This window comes from Gamsiella multidivaricata, assembly GCF_025024155.1.
Source record: "Gamsiella multidivaricata strain RSA 2152 chromosome Unknown BC939scaffold_50, whole genome shotgun sequence".
In the NCBI taxonomy this organism is placed as follows: Eukaryota; Fungi; Mortierellomycota; class Mortierellomycetes; order Mortierellales; family Mortierellaceae; genus Gamsiella; species Gamsiella multidivaricata.
Genome location: NW_026251758.1, coordinates 24,189 through 39,711, shown reverse-complemented (window position 1 = coordinate 39,711; position 15,523 = coordinate 24,189). Strand labels below are relative to the sequence as shown.

The 15,523-nt window shown below is 48.5% G+C and overlaps 7 protein-coding genes across 7 annotated transcripts; 3 read left to right on the top strand and 4 right to left on the bottom strand.

Moving 5' to 3' along the window:
* Positions 1–159: 159 nt before the first annotated feature.
* On the bottom strand, positions 160–1,813 carry BC939DRAFT_504848 (WD40-repeat-containing domain protein; the record flags this gene model as incomplete). The annotated part of the gene is made up of 7 exons (XM_051560576.1): positions 160–236; positions 335–545; positions 646–779; positions 874–984; positions 1,097–1,266; positions 1,356–1,421; positions 1,560–1,813. The coding sequence occupies 7 exons, from the start codon at positions 1,811–1,813 to the stop codon at positions 160–162; spliced, it is 1,023 nt and encodes a 340-aa protein (XP_051410264.1).
* Positions 1,814–2,705: 892 nt separating this feature from the next.
* BC939DRAFT_457205 (Cullin repeat-like-containing domain protein) lies at positions 2,706–6,000 on the top strand. The gene is made up of 10 exons (XM_051556445.1): positions 2,706–3,046; positions 3,151–3,247; positions 3,336–3,435; positions 3,529–3,728; positions 3,825–4,187; positions 4,277–4,489; positions 4,588–4,686; positions 4,789–4,854; positions 4,951–5,119; positions 5,327–6,000. The coding sequence occupies exons 1-10, from the start codon at positions 3,027–3,029 to the stop codon at positions 5,932–5,934; spliced, it is 1,935 nt and encodes a 644-aa protein (XP_051410263.1). The 5' UTR covers positions 2,706–3,026; the 3' UTR covers positions 5,935–6,000.
* Positions 6,001–7,375: 1,375 nt separating this feature from the next.
* Positions 7,376–8,976, bottom strand: BC939DRAFT_457203 (uncharacterized protein). The gene has a single exon (XM_051556444.1). It carries the CDS (start codon positions 8,805–8,807, stop codon positions 7,482–7,484), a length of 1,326 nt encoding a protein of 441 aa, XP_051410262.1. The 5' UTR covers positions 8,808–8,976; the 3' UTR covers positions 7,376–7,481.
* Positions 8,977–10,171: 1,195 nt separating this feature from the next.
* On the bottom strand, positions 10,172–11,500 carry BC939DRAFT_504845 (uncharacterized protein; the record flags this gene model as incomplete). Its single annotated transcript, XM_051560575.1, has 4 exons — positions 10,172–10,335; positions 10,613–11,040; positions 11,144–11,407; positions 11,487–11,500. The coding sequence occupies 4 exons, from the start codon at positions 11,498–11,500 to the stop codon at positions 10,172–10,174; spliced, it is 870 nt and encodes a 289-aa protein (XP_051410261.1).
* A 69-nt stretch (positions 11,501–11,569) lies between these two features.
* On the bottom strand, positions 11,570–12,023 carry BC939DRAFT_504844 (uncharacterized protein; the record flags this gene model as incomplete). The annotated part of the gene is made up of 3 exons (XM_051560574.1): positions 11,570–11,653; positions 11,744–11,800; positions 11,910–12,023. The coding sequence occupies 3 exons, from the start codon at positions 12,021–12,023 to the stop codon at positions 11,570–11,572; spliced, it is 255 nt and encodes an 84-aa protein (XP_051410260.1).
* A 988-nt stretch (positions 12,024–13,011) lies between these two features.
* BC939DRAFT_504843 (uncharacterized protein) lies at positions 13,012–14,012 on the top strand (the record flags this gene model as incomplete). Its single annotated transcript, XM_051560573.1, has 2 exons — positions 13,012–13,232; positions 13,304–14,012. 2 exons carry the CDS (start codon positions 13,012–13,014, stop codon positions 14,010–14,012), a joined length of 930 nt encoding a protein of 309 aa, XP_051410259.1.
* Positions 14,013–14,091: 79 nt separating this feature from the next.
* BC939DRAFT_227443 (uncharacterized protein) lies at positions 14,092–15,502 on the top strand. Its single transcript, XM_051550832.1, has 4 exons — positions 14,092–14,328; positions 14,465–14,575; positions 14,701–15,003; positions 15,141–15,502. Exons 2-4 carry the CDS (start codon positions 14,562–14,564, stop codon positions 15,424–15,426), a joined length of 603 nt encoding a protein of 200 aa, XP_051410258.1. The 5' UTR covers positions 14,092–14,328; positions 14,465–14,561; the 3' UTR covers positions 15,427–15,502.
* The last annotated feature ends 21 nt before the right edge of the window (positions 15,503–15,523 follow it).

Below are 15,523 nucleotides of genomic sequence, written 5' to 3'. Positions count from 1 at the left end.
TTGATCGCGCGAAGTAGGTTTGCTCTTCATTATCATGGTGTAAAGTTGGGTTTGTGCCATCATGTTTATTCGTAGTGAAGCTCGGGTATAGATGGGCGATATCCCGACCAGCAGTACGAATATTTCTGGCGTTTGTTCCTTTCGCTTAGATTGTACTTTCTAAATTAGACTGCCGGCAGGAAAACTCCTTCGGGTAACCGTGTCCACATCGTACTCGAGTACTGAATGTTCCAGCCCTAGAACACAAAGCATGCAAAATGACCATCTCAATAAACAATTACACATAGCTCTATGAGTTCGTACAAATAAATCGATTTTTTTTTTCTACACGTACCGACAAAGCAGACTTTGCTGTCAGGACTCAATGCAATGCCAGAAACGTGTTCATCGTTATTTGGTGGTGCAACCCGGACAACCTGCCGGTCATTGAAGGTCCTGGCATCGACCAGGTTCACATATGAGACGTGCTCACTGTACATAAGCAAATCAATTGAGCCAGAAGACGAGAACTTGACACAGCGTGTAGCGCCCTTTGATTGTGGTTGCTATCAATACATGCGCGAAACCAATCATCGTCAGATAAGTTGATCGCGAAGACCACGCCTTCTTTGAGCCACAGTACGAAAGGGTTCTTCATCTTCATACCTGCTTCGATCCGAGCTTGCACATCTTTTCACTCGAACGAATGTCCCACACGCTCACATATCCATCTTGGCTGGCCACGGCAAACTTCTCGGACGATTGATTCCAGGCACACGAAAAGCTGGCCTCAGTCGTTGCTAAGAAAGAAAGAAAGGTGGTGGTCAGAGAACCAGCCGTGACTGCACATTCTTTGACAGAGGCCGAACAGAGAGACGGTTCGGATGGCTTTACCTGTGTAAGTGCCAATCTTTTGATACCCTGCCGCGACCGAGATGTCGTACAAAAAGACCTGGTTCGAATCACCCACAGCAACCATTTTGCGTCCATCTGGACTGACAGAAGCTAAGGATTCGACGGGGGAAAAAAATGTCAGTTTGAGCGCACGGGGCAAGTCATGCCTGGAATGTGCATTATCGCCAATCGTAAGCACGCCATTAAAGTGCCCGTCGCTTACCATAGTTGACAGCTGTGGGGAATTGGATGCTCGTCAGACGCTGGAGGCCGGGCAAAGAATAGACCTTGATTGTCTCGTCATTGTTGCTGATCAATAATCGCGTTCCTCCCAGATGCTCTGAAATACATAGCGCGTTGTTAATTGATCCGCCTACGGACGTATGCGCGAACCTAGAGGAGAATCAAGTCGGTGAGTATCTACGAACCTATGCCTATATGTTCCACAGTGTTTATGAATCATCTTTATGGCGACCTCGTACCAATTGCTGTTCATCTGCCTGACCATCAACTGATTTCGCTGTCCGCCCGCTGCAAGGTATCCGCATCTATGTAGATTTGGTGGCAAACAAGCTTCTATGGTTAGTTGCGGTAGAGTTCAGCAGTCCCCCTCCCCCGTGAGCCCTTCTCCCACTTCGCCTTCCCATGGTCGGTTGATAACGCGATCTGAAATAAAAAGGTCTTACGCTGCTGTCAGAGAAGTGGGCTGGAATGTGAGGTCCTTCATGAGAGGTGTGGTGGTCTTTGTGCGGGTATTGTAGCAATTGACGGTGTTCTGATTAACATAGATAAATTCCTCGCTGGTCTTTGGACAAGTGATCAGATCTCTGAGCTGCCAGTGCTGGATTGTTAGGCGCTGGCTGTGGACTCTGGGGTTGGGCTTCAGGAACTCGCAGTTGTCGCGGAGAATTTGGGCCTGGGGGATGTAGGTGGCACTCATTGTGGAATTGTTCGTTGTGAAGAAGCGAGGGAAGCAGACGAGGAATGGGGGCGTGCACCGGGGGCGATGGAAGAAGAGAAGAGAAAAGTGAGGCGGTCTGTGGGCAGTAGGGAGAGAAGTCCCCTTGCTTTAGTTGACGATGAGCGATGGGTGCTGGGTGATGAGTGGGTGCTGGGTTTCGGAGGCCGAGGAGACGAGGGAGCCCTTTGCTGTGAGAAAGGGAGAGATGGACAAACGGAATGAGACCACAGGAAGGACGACCAAACGGGTTAACAAAAAAGACAGGGGAGGAGGGGGGGGGGAGGACACAACATACCGGAGCAGTACTGCAGAAAAACACTCGATAAACGCCGACATAGCATCATTCAGCACACGAAGAGGGGGGACAAAGCAGTAGCGACTACATGCATGCAGCAAGAAAGAAGGGAAGAAAGGGTAACTATAAAGGTGCGGACTGGGAACCTGTGGTATCTCGATGTCCACCTTAAAGGATTTCAGGGAAAGGGTCCTGTTTACTGGGATCAGCCGGCCCTGCTCACTGCGTCGTCTATTTGATCCGTCAATTTATGGAGATGAAACTGAAAAGGCTGGAAAACGTCTGAATTTGAATGTGCAAAACCGTCCATCGCACTTCAAACGCGAGCAACATTGCTCAGGAACAGGCATAGTAGGCCACCTCTGTCTGTTCACCAAGGAAATCCACTATGCCATACTCACTGAAATCGCAAACAAGTGGTGTCCTCTCATCGTCACCTGCAGAGCTTCTCGAAGGGTTTCGATAAACCTTGCAGCGGTTTGGACATGTCGAACATGTTCATAAGGAGTGGACGATACTGCCTGAAGTGCAATCGATCTGTGCATCCCTCTTGTTTTGGCCACGGAGGCGGGTTTGATACGTTCGTTTTCTGCTTTTTGACGCGTGACAATTTTAAGACCATTCGATTCCCATGCAATATTGCAACGACCTCTTCGGCCTCCACATGAAAACCCATATTAGCTTTTTGCATCACTTCTTTCTTTCCTCGCTTCAGACATCAAGAACACCATCCAGGACTCATTCGGGAGCAGCAGACCAATCTACCGACACCACACCTCCACCTAGACAGAGATAGAGAGAGGGAGAGACAGAGAGGCATCAACCAGGGCCTTCGAAGCTGAGTTTTACATGCACATAGTTTGAGCACACCACAGCCCAATACACACCAAAACCGACATGGCCATCACCACAGAAGGGTTCGTTCAGCACACATTTTGAATGTGTTCTCATCCGTTCCATCAACCCATCAACCATCCATCATCAAATCTTACAAGTACTCATGTCTTCAACTGAAAAATAGCATTAGGGAGAACAAGACCTTTCTCGACGAGGAGGTTGCGGAACTCAGCGGCCTGGAGACCAACCTAAACAAGACTAACACTGTCTCGACAAAGATGGTAATACCACGACCTCGCACCCATGGAAAGAAACTGAGAAGACAGAAAGACCAATCCGTGCCTGACACTCGAGCTGTATGCACACTAGGTTGACATCTTGAACTCGTTCGACACACGTCTCGCCAGCCTCGAGACCTCTGTCCTGCCGATCCACAAATCCACCCAGTCCCTTACGCGCCTCGCAGGAAGTATGTACACTGAGGCTGTAACTATCCAGTCGCATTCGCAGTTGAAAGCGTTAGGAGACACTAACCACTTGGTATATTGTTCGGCTTCAATAGATATGGATCAGACTGTCGCAGCACTAGAGGCAATTCTCTCATACTTTGATTTGGCAGCTCAGGAGGAGGCGATTGTGGTACGACCATTGACAGAACATGACCTGCATTCCTATCTCCAATCAATCGGACGGATACGGGAGTATCTGCGGACCATGAGCTTAGTCAAACTCAAGGCTGGTGAGCGAGTAGTGCAACAGCTGGTAAGCGAAGCATGCGTCGGTATGAATTTCTAATCAAGTCAAAGAATCGATCGTTATTGATCATGGTTCTTTTGAAAATCGTTGTTACAATGATAGAAACGAAGTCTCAATGTCGCAGCAGGGCAGTTGAACGAGTTGTTCAGGAAGCTTTTGACACAAAACAGCCCGCCATTGGACCTCAAGGTTGTCACCTCATCCGACCGCAAGGATATTCCACCATTCCCTGCGAACACCGCCCAGGCTTTTATCACAATCTCCAAGAGTCTGGCCGAAATCGATCTGGATCCTAATGCAACACCAACTGGATATCTGAAGTCGTACTGTGAGATCCGTGCCAACACAATGATCAAGTCACTGGCACCACTTTACCAATCCTCTAATGTCGAATTGAAGGGCGTCTACGAAAAGGACACGAGCCCATTCATTCCCTACACGACCTCTCTACTCAAGCTTTGCAGGGTATGAGTCTCATCTATGACCTTTGCGAATGTGATACTTGTCCGTAAACTCATCTCTGACCGAACAAGACGACCTTTCCTTTGTTTTAGAACGAAGCTGATCTGGCCGACACTCTTCTAGATCCCAAGTTATTAAGTCTCGCATTCATGGGGTCGATCATGCCCCCGATCGAGCAATGGGTAGAGACAGGAAGGATCATCACGAGGCGGATCAGGAAGACGTATACGTCTGAGGTCGGCGTCCTTTTTGATGTCATTGAGGCCCTTGAGTCTAACATGAACACCTTTGAAAGTGTTTTCGGGGTAAGTGCATTGCTTCTGTGCATTCTACGCATTTGAAAGAAGGACAGTTTTAGGAACAGACGACTGATATGGTGTGTTTGCTGTCATGGATACACTAGCTTGCAAGACGTCAAAAGGAGAACGACGCACTAGAGCTGCTCAAGACCTTCAAGGCAACCGCCATGAGAACCTTCATTGACTTTCTCGCCGACGTTAGAGTAAGCTTCTTCGCATGGGCGTACTTTTTAACAGCCTGACACCGTTTTAGAACGTATTCCTATATTAACGTCTTGTATTTTTATTATTCGTTCGATGTGTAGAACCAAAATAACCCCAAATACCAAGCTATGCCGCTGGACGGAACCGTGCATCAAATGACCTCAGATGTAAGGAACCGCTACTTGTTTACCCATTGCAAACAAGTTATACCGCATTCGACTTATCTTGATACTGCTTCTTCCACTGTATAATGTCTTTTCTAGACCCTCAATTACATGAAGCGCCTAATGAACTATCAACCGATGGTGGAGTCGATTCTCAATCTCATTGGAGATGGAAACTGGAACAGCCCCGAGGCTGGCGCTTCACAGAACCGCCGCCCTCAGGCTGCTGGACGATCTGGACGAAGCTCTGCTATGCAGCATTATTTTGGTATGTTGAAGGAACTGTCTCAAATTCCAAAATGCTGCTGGCATAACTCAATTCAACTAAATTGATAAATTTCCTGTGTTGCTGTGTTTGCAGTTATGGAGACTAGCACAAATCCATGCAAAACAATTTTTATCGTGGATATTTGAGTAGTGCCAGAAGTACTAAGCGGTTTTTTTTTTTTTTTTTTTTTTTTTTTGGTACTTGTAGCGGACGTGTTGGAGGCGTTAGTGCAGAACATTGACGTAAAGTCCAAGTTCTACAAAAAGGGCCAGTCCCTGGCCCAGCTGTTTTTGCTCAACAACTACTTTTACATCTCGAAATCTGTCCGCACCACGCCAGGACTGTTGGAGACCCTCAACGGACCGGATACCGCCCATCTGGCACCGAATAGTCTGACTTCGGCCGTTTATGAACGACCATTGAAGCAGAGCGTGGACTTGTATCAGGACAATTGGAAGACCTGTGTGGAGCACCTGATGGATGTGACATACCTCCAGGACGGCGGTGTGCAGCATGTGTTGAACTCGAACCAGCGTCAAATGGTCAAGGATAAATTCAAGAACTTCAACCACGACTTTGACGAACTATGGAAGACACAGAAGCAGTATTCAATTCCGGATGTGGATCTGAGAACGATGGTGCTCAAGGATGTGCACCAGGTGCTGATCCCCATGTACGACAAGTTCTTGACCAAATACGCATCTTCAAATGGTAGCGGTACGACGATGGAGTTTACAAAGAATGTTCAAAAGTATGTTCGGTACGATGTATCGATGGTCAAGGACATGGTTAGCCAGTTCTTTACAAACTCATAAAGTACATTTTGAATGTACTCTTTTTATTTTTCTCAAATAAAAACGACAAAAACAAGCAGCTTGGCGATGATGGGTCGTTCATAAATGTCAACAACAATAAATGATTCTACATTTACATTCTTTGACGCTATTAATACTACTGGCTGCCCTTATGCCTTGTTTTGGCCTCTTGTTGACCATTCCCAGACTGCCTGCTCTTACTAGACGATTGTGCTGAAGAAGAAATAAGGCAATTGAAGTGAAAGCAGGCGCATCTTCCACATGTATATAGACTACAGTATCTTGATTAGACCATGTTCATCGTAACTTTGCCTACACTCCGCGCTGCGCAGCCTGCTCCTGACGCGTACAACTTGTTTGTCGCGATCTGCGAGCACTCTGCTAATCCGGGGTGCATTGGATGTTTACATGGGTTTAGTACGAAGAATCTAGTATGTTTCAGCCACAGGGAAGCGTGGTGGGCCGGCGCCCTGGAGTGGGAAGTGCCCACTCTGTCTAATCAGGCAAACGATGCTGAGCCGTGTGGTGTGTTCAACTTGGTAAGCACAGCAGGACAACTGGCCAATAACAATGCAATAAAAAATTGGTGGCGACAAAGTTCATTTCTCAAGCTCTCTTTGCGGTTTCCTTTTTTTTTTCCGCTCCTCCTTCGTTCTAACCATTCTGACCTCCGTCAGGTTCTTTCCTTTAACCCTCAGGTCCTAAAACTCGTGCTGTCTTGTTCGAAATAGTTTATAAAACGCGTGATTTTATGCCTTTAAGAAAGGTACTCCATAGTACAGAAACTTCCCCCCACCCTCCCCCCTGGTTACGGATATGAACCTGCAGCAATATCGCCTAGCCGGTTCCTTGTTAATGAGCCAAGTCCACTTCAAACTAGAAGCGGATAGGAGGCATTAAATTCAATGAATCCGAAAGGTAAGTCACAGCGGCATCTTTCTTTCAAAGGTGTGGAGAGTAGTAGATACTACAAGCAGCTAGAAATGACGGGTATATGTGGCATGGTTGGCTACTGCACCTTATGTGATCTACACACCGCTTGACTAGGAAACAATGCCTATTCCCTACAGCATCTCAGCACACTATTGAAATTGGCTCCAGTAGTATACGGGGGACAAGCCTTCTATTCATCCTAGATTCGCTTCTACTGATCCCATCGTTTGCAGCGAGCGTGCGCAGCAACAAGGAATCGGTCAAGAGGCGATCGGAGCAGTTTCAACTGTGTGGAGCAGCAGCAGGAGGAGGGCATCCATAAGGGAGGGTTCTAATCAAGCGCATAATAAACAAGCATGCCTTCCTGAGTCCTCGGGCTCCGCTCTACATCGCACGCATCATTGGGCGAAGCAACATTCTGCCATGGGAGACTTTGTCGCTGAGATTGAGCTGCCATAAACGCGTTGTGTATCATTTTTTTCCTTTTCCTACTAATTTAGGTACGGTTGTTTTAATGATGAGCATAATACATGAAAGACAAGACTAACGAATAGACTAACAAACAAAACGACGAATGATGATGACAACGATAGTGAGGATAATGTTGGTCCTCCTTAGAAGGCGTTCTGGTGTGCCTTCTTTGCAGTCCTAGCAGGCTGAGGCGAATTGACTGGCGAGTTCGCCATCGTAAATGGAGGAGGCGATGGCGTCGACCTCCTATCGAGCGCTGCCTTCTTTCCTGGTGAAATCGATGCTGACATCGCCTTGGCTCCCATTGCCATGGTTGGCAGAGCAATATGAGAATGTAGCACCGGTGAGGGTGTCAGTGGAGATGCCAAACTGGGCCCATGTGTCGTCTGAGACCCAGCGTATCCCTCTGGGTTCTGTATCTGCCACCTCCATAGGTCTGTGCACATGTCCTTCAGCGTCTTTTCTGCCTTCCAGTCCATCTCTTTGGCCGCCAGTGAGGGGTCTGCAATGACCGTCGCCACATCGCCGGGTCTCCTTTCAACGATCTTGTAAGGCAGCTTACGGCCCACCACTTCAGACATGCTGTTGATCATCTCCATGACAGAGTGTCCGATCCCGGTTCCCAGATTGTAAGGAACACAGCCCAGCGTCTTGCTGGATCGCCTGACGGTCTCGATCTTTCCCAGTGCTGCCACATGTCCCCGCGCCAAGTCCTCGATGTGAATATAATCCCGAACACCGGTGCCGTCCTTTGTGTCGTAGTCGTCTCCAAAGACATTAACGATGGAGCGTCGTCCGATGGCGACCTGGGCCACATAGGGCATCAGGTTGTTGGGTGGTCCGTTGGAATCCTCGCCAATCCTTCCAGACTCATGTGCACCGACAGGGTTGAAGTACCGCAGAAGAATGATGTTCCATTTGTCTGGTTCGCTGGCAGCGGTGTCCCTGAGAATCTCTTCGATGTACTGCTTGGTGCGTCCGTAGGGGTTCGTTGCCTTGATCGGCGCATCCTCCTTGATGGGTTCGGGCGATGATGTCAATCCATAGACGGTGGCCGAGGACGAAAAGATTAAATTTCGGCACTGATGCTGCTGCAGTAGCTGCACCAGATTGAGGGTTCCTGTGATGTTGGTCTGGTAATATCCGAGAGGAATCTTGGAGGATTCGCCTACTGCCTTGAGTCCTGCGAAATGGATGCAGGCCGAGAATGTGTAGAGATCAAAGACCTTCTGCAGTGCGTCTCCGTCGAGCAGATCGACCTTGTGGAAAATCAGAGACCCCTTTGGGTTGTGAGCAAGGGCTTGCGCCCGATGCAAGGCTTCTTCTGAAGAGTTGCAGAGATTATCGACGATGACAAGACGCTTGCTGAGGCTGAGGAGCTGAACAACGGTATGGGAACCAATGAATCCGGCCCCTCCGGTGACGAGGATAGTCTCTTGGTCGTTTTGGCGGTGGTGAGAGGCGGTCATTATCCGGATGTGGAAGGAGAAGGCGTGGAGGGTAGGTGTGAAGCAACGCCTTGATTTGGCGAGGATATATTAATAGAAGGGTGGTGTTATGTTCGTGGGATGCAGAGGTGGCAATTGAGGGAATGAAGACTGTAGTGAATGAGGATGAGAAAGTGATGGCAAAGTTGGAATAAGGAAGAGAAGTGCCAGAGGAAGAAAAGAGGGCAACAAGATGATGCAACCTCGGGCCCGACTGGCTGGGTCGGGGGACAAGCTCAGGCCAAGACACCGGTTATTTTCCCTCCACATTTTTGGGCGTTCATCCCTGGGAACAGAGCGTATTTTTAAATTTCTCCACAGCATCAACAAATGAATACACCACGGCTTCACATTGCTGTTTACCCGCTGGATCCAACCCCTCTGCATCTGTGTTGCTGCATCCTGTACTGCGAGAGAAGAACGAAGGAAGGAGGGGATGGGAAATGGCGAAATGTGAACCGATATGACCTAGTGGAAGAAACCATGACCGAGTCATGGCCATTCAAATCCATCTAGCCTCCCACTAAGACATTCAAGGCTACCCCCTGTATAGTAGCCGCTAATGTGTCCGATGGATGATATGGCATGGGGTAAATAATGGATACTGATGATGGTAGCTGTTGTTATGGCACATCATGCTAAAACCAGCAGGTAGGAGGGGTAGAAGCAGAAAGAGAGAAAGGATGAATAAAGGTCTAGAAATCCATGATAGTCTAATCCTCTCCGAGTGCCTTTCATTACTTGAAATGGCGCGACAGCAATCTTTCTCACGGCATTCTCGACTCTATGTTTCATTTTGAAATGAGTAGTTTGTTGGCTCCATGAAATAGGCTAGTCAATAGCTTTGTAATTGCATGGCGTTTAAGGAGCCATGCTTATAGAAGAGGGCCTATCCCATGTGCGTAGTGAGAGCTGGAACCTAATCGTCGGCTCAGTGTAGCCACGACTATGACACTACAGCAAGCGCATGACGCGTTTTTGCTGTTATTTGCTGTGTCTATTAAACCTTGACAAGGGACGAACCAACAGCAGCATGCGACGATGTTAAAGAAAGCTGAATGCGGCTTGTACGGGACTTCGATGGGCCTTCTTTTATTCCAAGGCATACTTCCCCTCTGGCATCCGCCTTGTTATGGCTCGAGAGCATTGGAAGACATGTTCCTTCCAAGGACTGTTACGACTTAAATATTGAAGGTCCTCTTCTTCATGGCTCTCTCTGGAGTGCTCTGGAGCAAAGGGATGGTGAGTTCGCTGAGCTGCCGCTTCAGGGCAAGGCGCGGTGTGGAAGGCAAAGGAACAGCTCCTTTCTCCGCTTCCTTTTGCTCCTCTTGCTCCTCCTACTCCTCCTACTCTGTTTCTTCCTCCTCTTCCTCCTCCTCCTCTTTCTCCTTGTCTTCTTCATCATACCTTTCCTCCTCGACCTCTTCGTTCTTTTCTTCCTCCTGCTCATCTTCGCTCTGCACCTGCTTTGCCTTCATCTGTTCCTTGGGGTTTGGGAGCCGAGGCCACTCTTTCAATATTAATTTAGTCTTGATAAGCAGTTTCTTCGTGGAAAGAAGATGTTCCAGAACCCGTACGTTGGCCGGAAAGTCGGAGGTGTCTGTCGCTACACTATGGATGTTCTAGTGCTGTGCGATGCGAACGATATAGCCGCCGGATGCGGATGCAAACATTGTCTGGATAACAGGGCTTTTTTTTTTTTTTTTTTTAAAAAAAAGAAAGCAGCATTGGTATCCGTGGATTCTGCTCTGAGTGGTCCATATGCGATGACTTTCAGGTGTACTCACCAGAGATAACATAGCCTAAAACTGTAAGCTCCCTGGCTCGGCTGTAAACACGAAGGTTGGCAATGCGAACGCGCAACATATCATGGAGCTCGCGCGTCATTTTGACACAGTCCTCACGGTACTTCTTATCGACGTTGTTGTTGAACGACTTGCCAGCTTCGACAACACCCACATTCGCGTTGGGATGTCCTGAAACCTGGAAGAGCCCGTCGCACTTGTATCCGAGATCAGTGCGGCCTGAATCGCCTGTCTTTTGCATGTTTCTCCGCTGGGCAGACTCCTTGACCGTTAGCTCTCCATGCACCATGCGCATGTATGGAACGTCCCTCATGAGCGAGTTGATAACCCCATACACGTCATTTCTCCAGAATGACTCGCTGTTGTCCTTCTCCGCCATGGGCGAAGGCGTCTCAGAATATAGGCCGAGCCTACAAGGGCAGAAATAAAGATTGAGAAGGGCCATTCGAATGTGAACCCTCCTTCCTTTTCCTGACTATCGTGAAGAGAATATTAGCGGATGGAGTTCCTTACCATTGGACGACGGAATTCCTTATCCAGTGTAGTTCCCAGTGCTTTTCGTGCTTATATTGACCGATGACTGGGATAGGAGCATTAGCTGCCCTGTGTATGCCTTGGATGTCAAACGTGTGGAATGTCTGAAGATACTCCCGCGTCTCGGTGGAGAGCTCTTCCAGGTGTACAGGATAGGTTCTGCAAATCTCTTTCCATTCCTCGGAACTGAACAGACGTTTTGTGAGCTCGTCCGCCGTGTAGATGATTAGAGAGTGTACATGGCTACGGTGCAGAGTAGATACAAAGTGGTTAGTGTATCTAGCCATAGAGGCACCGTAGCATCAAAGTGATAAGAACCTACTGTATCCGCGTCATCTTTCGTGCTGCCTTGATCAGGACATCCTCCACACATCGTCCACTACACTTGAGCCTCCAGAAGAGGGCTCAATCCAGCGCTCCGACCTTGCTCTCGAACTCGACGACATCGTACTCTGGGACGACCTCGATCTCCTTGAGCTCAGCAGATGCCTATCAAAGTTCCCAGGACATGTAGAGCCGGTCTAAGTTAATGTGAAAAAGTGCAATTAGAGTGCAGAACAGTTCAAGGAAAGTGCTTACTGCTAGCTGTCGATGTGCTTTATCTTGGTTCCTGTTGGCCTTTCCAGACTGCCCGTCCTTGCTGGATAATTGTGCTGAAGAAATAAGGCAATTCGCGTGAGAACATGCGTATCTTCTATGTGTATATAGGCTACAGTACTTGACAAGGCTATACTCATAACCTTACCTGGACTCCGCGCTGCGCGGCCTGCGAGCTCACAACAGCATCTTCCGTGCTCTGCTCCACCCACATCTGGCAAAAAATCTTTGTGAACTCAGTCTTCGACATGCTGCTGGACATGGTTGACACCAGCGTCCTCACTTTTGAAGGCGCCCTGTCCAGGTTGAGGAGCACTCGCATGCTTGCTCTGAATATGGTGTAGAGCTCACTTATGTTGTCTTCAGTGGCATTGTTCTCAAGCAGAAATGACTCCACGCTCCATTGTCTCCAGGATATTTCCAAGAAGTACCTGTCCACTTGGGCTCCCTTTGGGCTCCAGGTTAGCGACATAATGGGTAAGTTGGATTGAGAGCCCAAGGGCCCGAAGCGGCTTCTCTCCACACAAAACATTATTATGACGTCATAATCTTTTTTTTTTTGCCAAGGTATTCACATGGCACTCTTTCTACCGTCTACCATCAATCCGGTTGTGCATCCCGAATGCATGGTAAGTGTCAGAGATTCACGCTTCCATGACACGTTATTCCATTATGCGCATCCCAATAGCAACAGGGGTTGGTTTTTCATTCTTCAAGGTACAGTCTGCGCGCTTGTATCAGCAGCTTCCAGCTGTAGTTTTGTCCGATGTCGGTACCATGGCCCTTCACCTGCTGTGTCCTGCGAGTTGTACTCCAGATGGAACGCTAAAGCTGCTTCAAGCCTTGCACCTCAGTACGAGTTATGCTTGGTATCCTTTGTGGTTTGGAATTGAAGCTGCGGAAGAAGCCTGGTCGCGCATCCATTGCATTCGCTATGTTTGTTGTTCAGCTGGTGGTGATGTGATATTGTATGCTAGACTTTTAACTAACCCACGTTGTCTTCTGATCTTGTCTGTACCTAGCGGTTGCTTGGGGTATGTGTCGAGCGATAAGTAAAGCCTCAAAATAGAGTTGTTTATGTCCTTGGTACGTTTGCGTGCAAGAATCCGGCTGAGGTATTTCTGCCATATATCGCTCCTCGCATCTCTAGATAATTGTTAATTGCTCAATTTAGTACCGACACCTCGTTTATTTCGTTCACAGAAAACTAGGCGCCGTCGTTCATAGCGATTGCGACCGCGAGGTACATCATGCCCAAAGTCGTGAAAGGCTTCCTCGGCCGCAGCCGCGCTTTGGAGCATATCCACACCATTAACCCCTCTAAAAAGAGGAATGCCTGCAATCATAATACTCGCGGCAGCAAGAATGACAGCGCGGATAACCTTAACAACTTCAGCGGCAGTGATGGCGGCGTGGTCACCTTCAGCAATGCCGAAATTGGCGACCCTCGCCAATGGAAGGCACCCACAGAGTTTGGCATTTCGACATTCTTTCAACCAAGATGTATTGGCACTGGGACCATCGGGTCTTCGTCAAACACAGTGATTCGACTCTCACCTCCATGCATGATGATTATGAGCAGTTCAAACGTGGCCTGCAGGTTATCGTTACCGCTGAGGGTGTTCCCCGTAAGGTTCAAAAGCATGCCAGCAAAATTCTTAGCCGATTGCGTCGCTTGGTCTTTTTGGCGTACGCTCGTAAACATGCTGTGAGGACTGCTCCACGTAACAACGTTCGCAATGAAGCCAACAGATCCAGCAAGGGCAGTCGCAGAGATAACAACACGAACGGCAGCGAGGACAGCAGCATCGGCAATCTCATCGGCCTTTACAACAATGATGGCGGCGTGGCCACCTCTAGCGATGCCGGAATTGACGATCCTCGCCAATGGAGGGCGTCCGCAGAACTTGACATATCACCTTTCTTCTCAACCAAATCGTATTGTCACTGGGACCACTGGAGCTTCGTTAAGCACTGCAATTCAACCCTGGACACCAAGGAAGGCGGTTATAAGGAATTCAGGCGAGGCTTAGAGGTTTTATCCGTCGCAGACAGTGTTCCCCTCAAAATTCAACAACATGCCAAAAAGATCCTACGTAGATGTGGACAGTTGAAATTCATAACATACGCTCGAGAACGCGCCGTCAGAGTATCGAATGAGGAAGCAATCGAAGCAAGCAAGAGAGCATTTCAAGTTCTCGCACAGGCCGCGATTTCCAACGAGCATTCATGGCAACCATTATTGGAATAATAATAATAAAAGTCATCCAAGATACAGTAATTGACAGGATTACAAGACTGAATGGGGCGCGCACAGCAGCCGACCAAAATTTTATTTCGAATTGCGCGGGTCAATGGGTTTGAACGGTCTCAGATACAACCCATTTATTTGCAACCTTCTTGCTGATCAGGTAACCCGAATGACGGAACCCGGACCCTCGACTTGCATTCCTCATTTCTCATTCACAAAACTCGATCAGCCATGAACAGGATCCAGCGCGCCTTGCCAACGGCGCTTTGTTTCAGGAGGCTACCCAATGCCTCAACAGGACTATCGATGGCTCAGGGTAACTCGTTTTCGTCGTCTTTACGCTTCTATGCCACCCCAGGAGCCACTGGAGGCTCTAAGAAGTCACCCTTCAAGTACTCCCATCCAGACTCAAAGAGCAGGAATGCCACCCCTTCGCCTACCTCCCTCACTAGCTCTGCCACGGCTCCGACTGTGGTAGCCAGGGAATCGGGATCGAAGGCCAGGAAAGCTGCTGCTGGACCTGGGAATTTCTCAAGGACGCTCGCGGAAATGTGCGCCAAACAGTACGTGGTCTCTTGATCTCGACATTTTATACATGGCGCAAGACAAACCGAGGCGTAACGCTGACATAATTTGCTATATTCCCATTGCCCGATCTGCCGCACCTTTTTTTTTTTATTTTTATTAGGGATGTACAATTTTATGAGCCGCCAGCAACGCTCCACAGGACCTTCCTCCTGGCCTATGCCACCGCAGGCCTACAGCTGATCTTTTGGGGCAACGTCGCTCAATACGCCTTTACGCACTACACTGACAACCCTATCTTTTCAGCCACGCAGCCCCCACCCCCACCTCTGCCACTCCCCGGAACAGAAGGCATCGAGTCCACAGAGGTGCCATTGGCGCCGTTGAGGAAACGGATCATTATCTCTGCAGGATTGATCGGCACAGGACTTGTAATCGCATTCGGTATCTGCGCGATCCCGTGGAGGTGAGTCGCCTGTTAGATTTTTTTTCTCTGCTCCGCAGCTCATCAGGGCATTGAAGAATAATGTCTTTTTTTTTTTTTTGGACGCTTTCGGGGATGGCTTGATTGACCTTTTCAATTTCTGTGCATAAAATTCTTAGATATGTGACCAAGTTGACGCTGTTGAGGGGAGGAACACAGGTCAGGATCGAGACTGGACGCAAATTCCCACGGGGATACCATCGCGTTTACCCGATTCAGGACATGCAATGTCGTCAGCAGCTGCTCACTAATGTCGGACCACAAGGAACGTCACCTGTGAAGGAGGGTAGCAGTTCACACATTATGCTGGGAAGCAAAAAGGAACGCATGGCATTCTTTGTCGACCGGCGCGGATGGTTCAAGGACGCGGCCATGTGGGATAAAGTGTTCCATCGCCCGTATTAGATGATGGAAACAGGCAGATAACGCGTTTTTTTTTTTTCGATTAAATAAAATCAAAGGGAGGGATGTTCACAAGGAATGATTTACGAATATTACACTG